Below are 15,222 nucleotides of genomic sequence, written 5' to 3' on the forward strand. Positions count from 1 at the left end.
AGCACATGCTTAGCATGTGAAAGGCCTTAGTTTGGTGCCCCGTGCCATATGGCCTCCTGAGTGTCATCGGGTATGGCCTGGTAACTCCTGAGCACTGTTGAGTCAGCAGCAACACATCACAGCCCTGGGCAGCAAACTGTGAGACTGTGAGCCCTACATCGCCAAACCCATGGTCCAGAGAAGCGTGTGTGTGTGTGTGTGTGTGTGTGTGTGTGTGTGTGTGTGTGTGAGAGAGAGAGAGAGAGAGAGAGAGAAACCAAATAGAAATCTTAAGACTGAAAAGTACCGTGTGTGTGTGTGTGTGTGTGTGTGTGTGTGTGAGAAACCAAATAGAAATCTTAAGACTGAAAAGTACCATGCCCTAAATTGGACATATTAGAGAAGATTTTAAGAGTAAATAAGACGGAAATGAAGAAAGAATTAGTGTTTTGGACCTTCGGTCTGAAGTCACTTAGAATGAAGCACAAGGAAGCAAAAAGGTAAAAATACAGAAAAGATAGAATCCGTTCGGATTTTCCATCAGCTGTGCCTCCTAGGAAGGGTGAAGGGTTGAGATTCGACTTCATGGCACTGCCAGGAGGTGGGGGCCTCCACTCGGCCTCATTGTCTCTAGAAGCATCCTCTCTCTGGGCTGCTAAACGTGGTGCTGAGAAATGGCTCAGTAAAGACAGATGCCAGGAAGGCATGTTCGGCACACTCAGCACGGATGGACAGGGGCACCTGCCCCCTTCCCCATTGTAAACATCCCCCAGTAATTAAAAGTGAGCCTTACCTAGAGAAATCAATAACTTTTTTCTTCCTTTTGATTCAGAGTTAGAAATTCTGGCATGTATATCAGGTTCCATCTCTCTGTCCTCCACAGTATTTTTTTTTTATCTGTAACCAAGTAGCTTCAAACAGCCTCCCCACTAGGACCATGTGTTTGGAATCTTCGTTCTTCTCTGCATGTCATTTCCTGGAGCTGGACCATTCAAGATGACTTCTCACTCATATCTGATGCCAGGCAGGAAGGCTGGATTTCTGGGGTTGACCAGCCTTTCTTTCTTTCTCTCCATAAATGGCAGTCCCGGAGCCTAGACTACCTTTCACGGGGCTGTTGCCTCCCTCTCGAGCAAGCATTCCGAGAGAGGAGTGTAGGAGCTTCTGGTCTCTGGTGCTAGGGGCGTGGGCACTGCTACATTACCACCTTGCCATAAGGTGCTGATCAGTTGGGTCTCACAACCCACCTAAAGAGAGGGCAACGGCCCCATGTGACAATGGGAATAAAGTTTAAAAGGATTTATCTTCTCTCTTCAGTCTGCCACAAAAAGTGATGTAAGGTCGTGCAGGTGCCAGGAGAGGCAGACTATAGCAGAAGCTATCTTGGGAAAGAGAGTGGCCGAGACCTCTCTGAAGCTTGTTGAGAGCTATTAAGATGCAGATGAAAGAAGCAGCCTGAATCTGTAACATGGTCCCAGTATTAGAAAACCACAACTCCTGGGGCAGAGTATAACTGCAAACCAAAGTGCCCTAAAAACTACTAAGGATAGCAGGGGAAAGATGGTTGTGACCTTCAAGACAGCAGTTATGTCAATCAGCTTAATGGCTGAATAAATAGCAGTACTCCTACATTTAAAAAAAAAGGAGCAATTATGATGCTGCCAGAAATGGGCTCATTTTCTTCATAAAACAAGAAGCTAGAAGACAGAGGAAAGAATAGCTTTAAAGGATGACAAAAGAAGTGCCATATTGATACCAACAAGCTCTTCTAGAGAATAGAAGAATATGCTTCTGTTTGGTTGGTAGATTATTTGGGTGCTCTGTTACCTTTAATTATTTATTTATTTATTGGGTTGGGTGGGGGCATGGCTGGCAGTGCTCAGGGATTACTCCTGGCTCTGTGCTCTGAGATCACTCCTGGCAGGTTCAGTGGGCCATGTGTATGGGGTGGCAAGAGATTAATCCTGGGTTACCCCCTGCAAGGCAAGCACCCCATCTGCTATACTGTCTCTCTGACTTCGCACTTATATTCTTTAAGAAATGTAAATTGGGTGCCGAAGCAATAGTACAGCAGATAGGATGTTAGCCTTGCATGCAGCCAATCTGGGTTCAATCCCGAGCATCCCATATGGTCCCCTAAGCACTGCCAGGAGTAACCTGAGCATTTTCAGGTGTGGCCCAAAAATAAGCGAACAAACAAAAAAGATAAAATAAAAAGAAAAGAAATGTAAGTTGATTTACATTAAAGAACAATTACTAAGGGCCACCACATTAGCCGAATAAGGAAAGGTCTTGAATACATTTTGGTATTCTTTGTTTATAATTCTGTATCAAGTTAAGAACAGAAAAAGCATATTTGAAAGAATATTCAACCTAGAAGAAACATATTTCATGATTTTGAGACTTTCTGGAATGAAAATCAAGGTGCATCCTTTATTTCTTTTCTATACAGTATTGTTTTGGAGAGTCTGATTAATACAGTGGTTCAAGGGGATAAAAGGATAAGGATTGGAAAATAAGTGTATAAAAGTCATTTTTTATGGGTACCTTGATGTACTTTGAAAATTATTAGGATTATTAATTTAGTAGTTTTTTAGGTACAAAGTCAACATGTAGCTCTTTTGGGGGGATTTTGTTTGTTTTGATTCTGGGCCATAGCGGCTATGCTCTGAGGTGATGTTTGGGAGCCCCATGAGATGCAGGGATCAAACCTGGGTTGACTATGTGAAAGGCAAATAAATGTCCTTCCCACTCTACTGTTGCTCCAGTGCCCAGCACAGCGTTCTGTTTCTATAAAGCAGCATTGACAAAAATTGAAATAGCATATGATTAAAATTTTCATCAACTAAAGATGTAGGGTTAACTCTAATGAAAGACCTGTATGGCATTAAATAGAAAGTTAAAGGAGGCCCAGGGATATATATATATGTATATATATATATGTATATGTATATATATATATTATACAATAGTAGGGCAATTGCTTCATCTCTCTGGGATCCTGGGTTTGATTTCCAGCACTCCAAAAAAGAGGAAAAGACATTAAAAAAAATTAAAGAGAAAAATTAGAGATCTAGAGAAGTGAAAATCTGTACTGTTGTTAATTGATGGAACATCCAGTATTTTGTAGATTTTAATGTTCCCAGATTGATGAGACCACATCAAAAATCGCAGCAAATTTTTGCCACTTTTTGGTGGAATCAGCAGTTTGATTCTAAAACTTACGTCAGGGTCGGAGTGATAGTATAGCAGTTAGGGTGTTTGCCTTGTATGCAGCTGACCCAGGTTGGATCCCCAGGACCCTACATGGTCCCCACCAGGAGTAATCCCTGAGCACAGAGTTAGGAGTAAGCCCTTAGCACTGCTGGGTATGGCTCAAAAACCGTAATAAAATAAAAATTAAATGCCCATATTGAAAATGTCAAAAAGAATGAAGTTAATTAAAAAATACATTATGGAAGTTACTCCTGCTCGATAAATTTAAAATATGTTATTTATTTTTTAAACTATAATAATTAAGCTAGGTTAATACTGGTATAAGGATCAATAAACACCATAAATATTATTGTAAATTCCAGTATCCTCATGCCTATGGATATTAGATTTGCAACAAGTGGTAATATACAGTAGTGGAAAAATTATTTTAAATAAATGGTACTACAGTGTAGCCAAAGCATGGAATTAATCTAAAGGCTCTTCAACACATGATTGGATAAAGAAGCTGTTTCTGTTTCTTTAGCTGCGGTATATTCTCAGTGGAAAACGACCCTGCCTTTACCAAAGTTGAACTGGCACCAGGAGCACATGCTTTGTATGCTGGAATCTCAGGTTTGATCACTAGTACCAGATAGTCTTACAAGCCCTTGAGCATCGCCTTAACCATATGCACATGCTCAAGGACACACACACACACACACACACACACACACACACACACACACACACGCAAACACACAGGCACACACGTGCACATATAACTTTTGGTATAAAATGGATGGCACTTGAAAGATTATGCTCTGTGAAATAGGAAAATGGAAGATAGGTATCAAATGATTTCATTCATATGGAATATGAATTACTAAACAGAAAAGCTGTCAGAAAACAGTAAATTAGATTTCATGAACACACCTGGTGGATCCGGAAGGAGAGTGAAGGCAGGCAGAGGGTGAGCTGGGGAGGTTTTTTTATAGCACACAGCTAAAGCCAAACCCCTAAAGTTCCATGATACTTGTAAACCAGTGATGTTACAAAGTAGTAGTTGTTAAATAAACAAATGGTGATAAATCTGTTAGATAGTCTTATGTGGGGAGTTATTCTTGAGTATCTGTTCACACGTTAGGTGAAAAAAAATTAACTTTTGGTGTTCTGAGTATGGCAGATTAAGCTGCTGAGTCAGAATGTGAATTAAATATTGATTGGGTAGTATAGAGAGCTACTTTTTTATTTTTTAAATTATTTTTAAATTGCAGTATTGTGGTCTGCAGTACTATTGAAGCTGTTTTGCAGTGGTAGTCCCACCACACCACTCCCTCCAGCAGTGTTTCAGGAAACCACCTTATTCCACCGTCACTTTGCCCTTCCAAAATACACCACTCCTGACTATTCCTTTTTTCTTTTTTTTAGACTTTATATTTGGAAGCACTTCCGTGTTGCTTCCTGATTGAAACTATTGTGATTAGTTCCACAGTGAGCATAGGTGTGTTTGTATCTCTTGGATTCGTTGTTTTTGTTTTCTTTGACTAGATAGATACTTGGGAGTAGAACTACTAGATATGATATCTTTTTAGCTTTTCTAGAGAGCTGTCTGTATCTTTTTCTCCACACCCTCACCATCACTTGTTTCTAGCTTTGTTTGATACAGCCCTTTCTCACAAGTGTGTGTGATATCTCATTGTCATTTTTATTTTGATCTGGGTTTTAGTGGGAATAAGCATATTTGTACTTGTCTGTTGGTCTATCTGTATGTATTTGGTGAGGTATCCTGCTCTTCCCAGTTTTTTTAAGTTTTATTTTTATAAAGTTGTTCACAATAATTATCACGTTCAATATTCCAACACCAATCTCACCACTATTACACCTTCCCACCGCCATTATTTTGAATTTTCCCACCACCACTCAGGCCTTTCCCAAAAGCAGCTCCTAAATAATTTATTTTGTATTCTTGTTATAAATAATCTGCTCAAAGTGATCTGAAAAAGTTTCCTTAGAGGAAAGTATGTGAGGATTTTATTGTATCTCACCCTGGAGCCATTAAGCCCTTGCATAAGAGATTACTAGCACGCTGTTACAGGTTGAGCCCTATGTGATAATTTTGTGTGTGTTGGGGGGGTCAAGATTGGTTGTCTTCTACTTTACATCCCATCAGATGTGGTGTGCTACTCTTAGTATACCAGTAGTGTAGGATATGAGATGCCACATGGTTGCAAATGCAGCTTCATGCTCCAGGAATTCTAAAATTTTAAATAGGTTGATGCAACTGGAGTTAAATTTTTAACTGGATGGAGACGTCTCTGCAGTTTGTTGCTCTCTTCTGAGAGATTTATTTGTGAGTCTCTGGATCATGGCCATTATATGGTGCCAGAAACAGTTAGTAGGTATTACCACCAGACTCCCGGAAGAACAAGGAGATGGGGGTAGGTCACCCATTCCCAACTTTGTGAGAGCCTGGAAATTTCTATCACTCGCGTTCCTGAGTTTTTCAGCAGATTCATTCTCATGAATGAGGCTCATCCCAAGCCTGTGGAGATCAGCTGTGAGCATGGTGCCAATCAGCTTCTTTTCGGCTGCCAGGATTCTGTTGGGGCGGGTGGTGGGACTCACCCGCCCCCTCTGGGGTGCCCTGGATGAGACTCAGCCTGGTGTGGGGTATGAAGGCATCTCTGTTCTTCCTAGTATTTTTAATGAAGGTATTGTTGTTGAGTTATTGTTGTTGTGAGATTTTTTTCCTTAACATTAAAACACATACACATAAATTCCTTTTCTGTTAGCCTGTTATTGGCTGCATGATATTTTCATCCATTCATTAGGATTTTAAAAAAATTAGTTTGTTCTCCTTCTTTCGCTTGTTGCTGCTGCTGTTGCAGTGACGGGCTTGCACCGCTGGATGGTAAGTGCACACTTAGCTGTGTGCCGGGGCCTCTCTCCATTATGATGCCAGAGATAGCCAGCGCTTGCTCTGCTGGTGCCTACGGTGAGTTGGTGGCACCAGAGACTGAACACAAGGCCTCATGTCTGCAGGAGACACTGAAGCCGTGCTTCATTCCTGGGCCCCTTTTGCTTTTAATGATAGTTTCTTTCACTGTGCAGGAGCTTTTTAGTTTGCAGTAATTTCATTTGTTTATTTTGGCTTGTTTTTCCCCCTTAACATAAAAGTGATATTTTAGGGTGTTTTTTTTTCTCCTACTTTACAAAGTGAGCACTGAATTTTGCAAACTAAGATAAGACTTGCTTAAGGAGGGGCCAGAAGGATAGTACGTGGGTAAGGCACTGGCCTAGCCAGAGGCTGGCCCAGGTTCAGGGAACTGTATATTATACCTTTTATTCTCACATTAACATTGGTCTAATTTTAGATTTAAGAATAGCTGACTTATTTATTTGATCATGTAATAAAGCTTTGTCTATATATTCATTTTAAGGGAATGATACTCTACATATTGCTTGTTTAATTTTTATGTAAATTTATCTATTTTCAGAATCTGTTTGTCTCTACACAAAAGTGTATAATGATATTCAGTATATAATGATGTCATCATGGAGGCTAAAGCTGGCTTTGTTAAAATAATGTAAATTATGGTTTAAAATATTTGATCACAATAATAACTAGCCATTAATGTCATTTATTTTTATTTGATTTAATTATTGTTGTTGTTGTTATTATTTTCAGTTTGGGGGCTGCACCCAAAATGCTCAGGGGTTTCCCTGGCTCTGCAGTCTGGGATCACTCCTGGGGAGGCTCGTACAGGGTGCCAGGGATTAAACCCAGGTTGGCCACAAGCAAGGCAAGTGCCCTAACTTTGGCCCCAAATGTCATTTATTCTTTCCCCAAAAGACATACGTGTTATCTCATTTTATTTATTTATTTATTTATTTATTTTGGCTTTGATTTGGGGGCTATACCTGGTGTGGGTTGGCAGCATGCAAGGCAGGTGCCCTCCCCACTGTACCATCGCTCTGATCCTCATTTGATTTTTACAGCAGCCCTCTGAAGCCCGCTTTGTGGATGGTACAGTATCAGAGTCCCCATACAACTTTCCTTTTACTACTTTACGGTGCTCTGCTGCCGACAGAGGCCAGGGCCTGGGCCTGGGGGCTGGTCAGTGTCCACAAAGTTGATTCTGCAAGCGTGAAGCCATTGAGTTCGCTCCTCGGTGCGGTGGCTCCCACCATCACTGACCACGGTCTCAGCGGTTCTCTTGTCTGGGACTGCTCCCCACCCCAGAGGGTCTCAGCTCTAGCACAGCCAGAAGTGCACCCCTGGGTCATCACAACAAAATAGCAATAACAAAGGGAAGGGAGAAATGCAAAATGGCCATTGTTCTCAGCACCCTAGCACTTGCTACCTTTCATCCGTGTGCTCCACATAAAAGTTCTAATAAGGAGGGGCTGGAGCGATAGCAGAGCGGGTAGGGCATTTGCCTTGCACGTGGCCTGCCCAGGTTCGATTCCCAGCATCCCATATGGTCCCCCGAGCACTGCCAGGAGTAATTCCTGAGTGCATGAACCAGGAGTAACCCCTGTGCACCGCTGGGTGTGACCCAAAAAGGAAAAATAAAATTCAAATAAGGAAACTTGGTTCATTGATGAATGTCTCATAATGTTTCAAAATGATGAAGGCCATTATTTTCTTTTAACTATCAGCTTTTCAGCTATACTTTCAGCAGGGTAACTAATAAAAAAAGAAAGGTTAGAATATAGACTGTCTTGTTCTATATTAATAACTGCTATCACTTATATAGTTATTGTACTGCCTGATATTTCCCTACAATAGAATTAATGTTCCAAATTTATGATGATAAATAAAAATTTTAAGGGAAAAAACAAAGGTAATTTGTGACAATATGCATTTGACTTGATTTTTATGGGGAATGATGGCAAATGGCAAACGTTGTGACAACAGGGCTCCCTCTTGTGGTCTTTTAAAGCTAGGGTGGTGATGTCCCAAGTTTCAAATTTTTAAAAAAATTTCACCTCGTTTATCTAAAAACTAAATAGCATTTATTGTGCCATTTGAATGGCAGTTTGCTGGAGAGCCTGTAGTAGAGGCCCTGGAGTTGTGTTAATTATCTGCTGTGTGCTTTTGTTTCCCTCATGGGCGGCCTGTTTATTTCCTGTCTTATTTTCTAACATGAGAGGAAAATCAAGATATAAACACAGCTCCTGAGGTTATTTCAAGTCTAGCTTCTCTCTCTCTCTCCTCTCTCTCTTCTCTCTCTCACTCCCTCTCTTTCTTTCTCTATCTCTCTTAATTTTTTAATTTTTTTTTGGTGACTCAGTGGGATGAAGAACAAATGACTGGAAGTAATCAAGATCATTGAGGAAAAAATACCTCTAATTTGAGGGGAGATAGGTTTAGTTTTTTTTTTCCAGAAGAGAACCAGCAGCGTTTGATAGTCAACAGCTCTTTACGATAGTAACATGATTAATTCACAGTTTATCAGCTCTCTAAGCAGAATCAGAATGTAGGTAACCATGTAAACTAGAACAAGCCAGGACTTAAAATAAATAGCCCTAGCCCAGAGGAACCGGAACTTTAATAAACACAACCTTATTGTTTATTATGCTGTGAAATAATGTTGTGTCTCATGTTACAGGATGAGCTCATGAGAATGTTGGTAATCGGGTCAGATTTTTATGTAATATGCTCAAAAGATGGAAACTTTAATGATTGAATAAAAGTACGAGTTACATTCTCATTGTTGTACTTTCCTGTTTTCAGACCTCCTATATCCCCTTTTATATAGTCTTCAAAGACATGACTTTTTAATCATAGTGAACTCTATCTGCTTGTTTCAATTACAAAGTTTTTACTTCTACTCACAATAGAGCATTAGAATGTGCTTGAGGAAAGAAGAGTAAAGGGGGAGAAAACTTGGGAAAAAAATGAAAGTTTCCATCTTAATAGCCTCATCATACTAAAACAAGTTAAATAATAAAAATAACATTCCCAGCATACCTTTTTCTTGAAGGAGTTACTGATCGCTTTTTCTTAGGTAATACTTTGGAGGCTATTTTAAGACAGTTCTGAAAACACCTCTAATTTTGTTTAAGAAAGCATATTCCTGTGCGCTTGTCTGCTTCTGATAATTTACTATAAGGGTATCAATTAGGAAGTGTACAAAGATTTCAGTGTAAGAATATGTGTTATGGTCTCTGGACAAGAACTGAGTACTGAGAGTAGGTAAAGGGATATACATGATAATACGTACATGTCAGTAGCTGTATTGCAAACCATAATGCCCCAAAAGGAAGAGACAGAGACAGAAACAGAGACAGAGAGAAGGAAAGTGCCTGCCATAGAGACAGGCTGGGGAGGGAAAAGTGGGAAATGTACACCGGGGAAGGGATGGCTCTTGGAACATTCTTTGACTGAGACCCAGTCATGAACAACTTGGCAACTGTGTATCTCAATAAAAAATATTTCAAATTTTAAGGAACGAGTGGATATTAAGGGACCTCCGGATATGGTTCTGCCTCGAAAGCATTACATTCTGCTGTGCTTTTGATCCCCAGCACCTCACAGTTGATCCAGTTGGCACTGCCATGGAGGTTCCCTCTCCTGATACGCACAACCCCCAGTGAGCACCACAACCAAATCTGCAGCACCGGCTAGCACCATGCTCCAGGAATAAGAGCTCCACAGCCAAGTGTCCAACCACCAGGCCTCACACCAGCAGCAACAGAGAGAAGGGAAGGGGAGGGAAGTTCATTGCAGGAGAAAAAAGAGTTTTAAAACTCTGCTGCCCGTTGGTTGGGACACTGCCTTCGTTCTCCTGAGGCCTTGTGGGGTGAAACTTGGCCAGTAGAATATGGCCCAGATATGTATGTTTATTAACTTGAAAACATGCACATTATTTTTAAACAAAGACAATATTACGCACTCTCTTGGATAAAGAAATCCTATATGTATATGCATGCCTAGAAAAAAAGTTCATTAAAAAAGTACCTAGAGTGTCTGGTGTTAACTGGTGTTTGTTCAAACAAGTGTTCCTGTTTACCTTTTCTCCATTCTCAAATCTAAATTGAGCAGAGAATAAACTTTTGGAAGCTACTCCCCAAGCACACTTTTTAGAGAAAATGGGCAGATATTGTTTTTCTTAAATGACAAGAGTATCAAGAACTTTTTACCCCCCCCCCCCCGCCCAAATTATTTGGTATGAGTAGGAAAGATCGGCATCAGCTATTTCAGAACGTTTTTGCTTTGTTTGTTTGTGTGGGGGGGGGGGGGGTTGATTTTTGGGCCACACCTGTCAGTGCTCAAAATTTACCCCTGGCTCTTCCTAGAAATTGAGTCCAGGTCAGCTACATGTCAGGAGAAGTGCTCTACCCACTGTACTCTCTCTGGCCCGTATTTCAGAACTCTGAACCCTGATTGTATACTTATGAGGAGGGTACACCGTGGTGAAGAAAGAAGCAGCTGCTAATTGGCAGCTAAAACAGTGCTCATTCCCCGTTCCTCTGCCCCTGGGGCTCGGGGTGTGTCTTGTTGAATTTGGGGTGTACTAAACTTCGCGGGCCATGTCCTGCAAAAGCTTCAAGTTGCAGTGTAGCAGACCCCTGAAAGATAGCCAGAGTTGTTTGTTTCGTTTTCAGCTCCAGGTGATTAACATGTGGCATTTATCAGAATCTTTGTCTAGAGAATCACACTTGGTGATCAGTGCTCAGAGAGCCATGTGGTAACGGGGATCAAACCTAGGACCTCATATATGCATGCTACGTGTGCGCTGCCACTTGTACCGTATCCTCAGGCCCTAAATCGAGATTTGTATTAGCCATTGTGTCTTTTTCATTGTCCTACCCCATCTTACTACACCCCTACTTGGGCCCAGGGTATTCAAGGAAATCTGTGTTAGGTCACTGGCTGACAGGTGAGATGATGGAACAGGAACTTCAGTGCTCCTAGACAACAGGATAAACAAAGGCAGGTACACAAAAGCAAGCTAGGAAATTTAGAAAACTGATGTCTCTAGCCAACCATAATAGGAATTAAATTCTCTGAACCCCAGCAGCCGCAAACGTCCAGAACCCAGTCACCGCCACCCTCATGGCCGATCTTCACAGGCTCATCATGGGCCTCCCAAGCAAGAGAATGAATCTACTGAGAAACCCAGGCATGCAGGATCAGTGACTGAAAATGCCAGGCCTCAAGGGCTTGGGACTGGATAGCTGCTTCCCATCTCCCTGCCCTTTCGGGATCCTGGCTGCCGCACCCACAAACTGTCTCCTCGATCCCAGAGACTCACAAATAAATATTGGAACCAGCATCTCGCTGCAGAAATAGCCCCAGACCCCAATTATTTAAAACTTTAGAATTCCAGGTGCATGCAATTCCAGGAGCAGACATCTCATACTTTTTTTAAAAATTTTTTGTTGAATCACTTTGAGACAGATTCTTACAGACATCTCATACTATTCATAATAAACAATACAAAATAAATTATATAGCATTTGCCTTTGGGGCAGGATTGAGTGGTGGTGGGAAAATTCGATGTAATGGTAGTGGGATTGGTGTTGAAATAATGTAATCAATTATCATGAACAACTTTATGGAAATAAAATTTAAAAATTAGAGTTAAACTCTCGGGGCCAGAGTTATAGTACAGTGAGTAAGGCATTTGCCTTACATGTGGCCAACCCGGGTTCAATCCCTGGCATCCCACATGGTCCCCCAGCACTGCCAGGAATGATTCCTGAGTGCAGAGCCAGGAGTAATTCCTGAGCATCGCCAGGTGTTACCCAAAAAGCAAAACAAACAAAGAGTTAAGCTCTCCTGATCTAGCTGGGTGTCTCAGTGATAGCATGCACACCTCACAAGAATGATGCCTTGGATTAATTTCTTGCTTCCACTCAAATGAATCAAAAAACAAAACCTCCTCGAGGAGGAAAAATTAGATTCCCCAAGTTACCTTTGAACATGGAATGTGCATTTCTCATTTGAAGAAAAAGCAGTCAAAAGAAACTGGAAAATATAACCCATACATGTAAGAGATAGAACAATTTCATAGATATAATTCCTTAGGGATCCCAGACATTAGTGGTACTAGTCAAAGATGTTGAACCAGTTGTCATTTTATTTTTAAAAGACTTATGGATTAAAAGAAAACAATGGCCAGAGAGCCAAAGGAAACCAGGGATAATGTTATACATATTCAGTCTCAGTAGGTATAGAAATTATAAGAGGAAACTAAAGTTCTGGAGCAATAATAATACATTAATAACTGAAATCAAGCATCGTCTAGAAGCATACTTGAGCAGGCAGAGGAAAGGATTGGTAAACATGAAGGTAAGAACATTGAAAGTATCTAGTCTGAGAAGCAAAACAGGGAACAAAAATCACATGACATATACAAAAACTAGAGAAGCTTTTTTTTCCTTGGTGGTGCTTTGGATCAAACCCAGGGCTTCCCACTTGCCATACAAGTGCTCTACCACTGAACCATAGTCCTAGCCCTTCTTAATAATCACATTTCAGTGGCAGAGATTGGCAGACTGGGCTTTGAAAAACGGTCTCTTTATACAGTATAAAGAGACTTGCTTTAAATATATAAATACAAAGAGGTTGAAAGCAATGGGATGATAAACATTAAAAAAAAGAAATAGGATGGAAATGATACTCTGCATACTTAATAGGAGATCGAGATAGGGTCGCTATATTTTCAGACAAAGGAGACTTAGTGAGAAAGTTACAAGAGATAACATAGGACATTTTGTTCTAATAAAAAGTTCAATTCAAGAAAATATTAATTACAAGTATAATTGACCTTGGACTCTGAATTCTAATGATATTAATTATAATTGACCCTTAATCTCCTAGATCAAGTGTTCTTGATCCTAGAATCTCAAAATCTCAGTGAGCTTTAGTGAGCCTTAGCACGAGGTTGGGGTTGGACAGGATTGGGTGCAGCCCCGAACAGGCTGGTGTAGAGCACTTGTAGATGTATTTGGAAGAAGCAGAAGCAGGAGAGAGCTATTTGCGGGGTGAGCTCTGAAGGCTTCCTGCCTTCCCCCGACCTCACCCCATTAAGAACTCAGTGGACCTTTCTTTTCTTTTTTTTTTTTTTGATAGTGCTGCAGATCAAACCCAGGGATTCACACGTGTCATGCAAGTGCTTGATATTCTATATTCTTGTTTTATCCACTAGGAATGGTTTCTGTAAACCTCTTCAATTTTTTACACGTGTGGGCCATACTTTCCTGTATACCTTTGACTTTTGGGGTTTGTTGAAATATACATTCTATATTCAAAGGTAACCTGGGTCCTTTAAACAACTTTGTCAAACTTAATTGGAGCATTCAGACCATTCAATTACAATGACTCTTTAAAATTCCCCCTGCCCCATGTTCCTTTTCTGAAGAGCCGGGTGCTCATGCGCGGACCTTCTTGCACACGTGCTCAGCAGCAGTTGAACTTCCTTGATGGTGGTGCTTGTTCGATTTCTGGCTGGACAGCTTGCTGGATGGTCATTTTGTGCTGCTTACACATGTGCTTCTCAGGGTTAAATCCTGGCCTTGGTGCTCAGACGTCTTTAGGTGCCGGCTCGCCGGGGTGGGGGGTGTCACACACATCTGACTGCAGTCCTCCAGAGGTCACCACACTGCTGCACTACCAGGGACTCCAGACAGCAGAACACCCCAGCTTTCTACTCGTGGGCATCTCATTAGTATTCTCATTAGTTCACTTGTTTTGTTATGTTTGGGGGGCCACCCCAGGCCATGCTCAGGGCTTGTGCTCAGTTATCATTCCTGATGGTGCTCAGGGGACCCTGTGGGGTGCTGGGGATTGAACTTGGTGTCAGCCACATGCAAGGCATGTGCCCTTCCCACTGTACTATCACTGTCCTCAAAAGTGACGATTTCGTGGTATTTTAGCTGAATAATTATTAATATAATTAATAATTAAAATTATTAATAATATCACTGTCATCCCGTTGATCATTGAGTTACTTGAGTGGGCGCCAGTAATGTCTCTTCCTCCCAGCCCTGAGATTTTAGCAGCCTCAAGTACCCATCCTTCCACCAGTGCCTATTCTCTATCACCAGTGTTCCCAGTATCCCTCCCCTCAGCCTCCCCATAACCCCCTGCCTCTGTGGCAGACATATTCTCTTTTACTCTGTTTCTTCTTTTGGGTGTTATGGTTTGCAATACATGTACGAAGTGGTCATTATGTTTGGTCCATAGTATACTTTCAGCACACATCTCCCATCCTGAGTGAGCCCTCCAAGTATCATTTACTTGTTGTGGACCCATTTATTCTTGTTATTTAATTAAAAATAAAAATAAAGGGGCCCAAGTGATAGTACAGTGGATAGTACAGTGCCTTACACATGGCCAACCCAGGTTCAATCCCTGGTATCCCAGATGGTCCCTGAGCACTGCCAGGAGTGATTCCTGAGGGCAGAGCCAGGACATTGAGCATCGCTGGGTGTGACCCTAAAGGCCAAAAATCAATCAATCAATAAATATAATTAAAGTACCTTATCTCTTAGAAATGTGGTATAATGATTCACTATGTAGAATAAAAACAGTGTTACAAAGATTGTTTATCTGCAGTTTTTAATTTGCTATACTCATCTTTTATTTCAGCTCAATCTGAAATTGAAGTTTCTGTGTCTGCTCGGAATATAAGAAGGTTACTAAGTTTCCAGCGGTATCTTAGATCTTCACGCTTCTTTCGTGGCACCACGGTTTCAAGTTCTCTAAACATCTTAGATGATGACTATAATGGACAAGCTAAGGTGTGTAGAATTGGCTCAAATTTTTTCTTATTTCCATGAACTCAGTGGAGCCTTTTTTCATACTTGATTTATAGGGCCTTTTTTACTTTGTGTGAAAATCAGTTGGCCCACTTTTCTAGTTTTTCCTTTAGAATAACTGTTCATTTCTTATTTAGGTATTAGAGAGAAAGCATCATTTCTGAAGTAACTAATGAAAATGTTTTTGTTTTAACATCAGATAATAAGTAGCTCAGTAGAGGATTTCAACAATAAGATAATTCAGAGTATCTGAACACGGAAATGAGTATTATG

The 15,222-nt window shown here is 40.9% G+C and overlaps 1 protein-coding gene across 1 annotated transcript in view; it reads left to right on the forward strand.

The window, feature by feature from the left end:
• PDE7A (phosphodiesterase 7A) overlaps window positions 1-15,222 on the forward strand; it is a 48,952-nt gene that overhangs the window by 12,368 nt on the left and 21,362 nt on the right. The window contains exon 4 of the mRNA XM_056110856.1: window positions 14,780-14,931. Within this exon, the coding sequence (XP_055966831.1) occupies window positions 14,780-14,931 (152 nt within the window). The remainder of the gene's footprint in view (window positions 1-14,779; window positions 14,932-15,222) is intronic.

The sequence above is a fragment of the Sorex fumeus genome, unplaced genomic scaffold (assembly GCF_029834395.1).
Source record: "Sorex fumeus unplaced genomic scaffold, SorFum_2.1 ptg000002l, whole genome shotgun sequence".
Classification (NCBI taxonomy): domain Eukaryota; kingdom Metazoa; phylum Chordata; class Mammalia; order Eulipotyphla; family Soricidae; genus Sorex; species Sorex fumeus.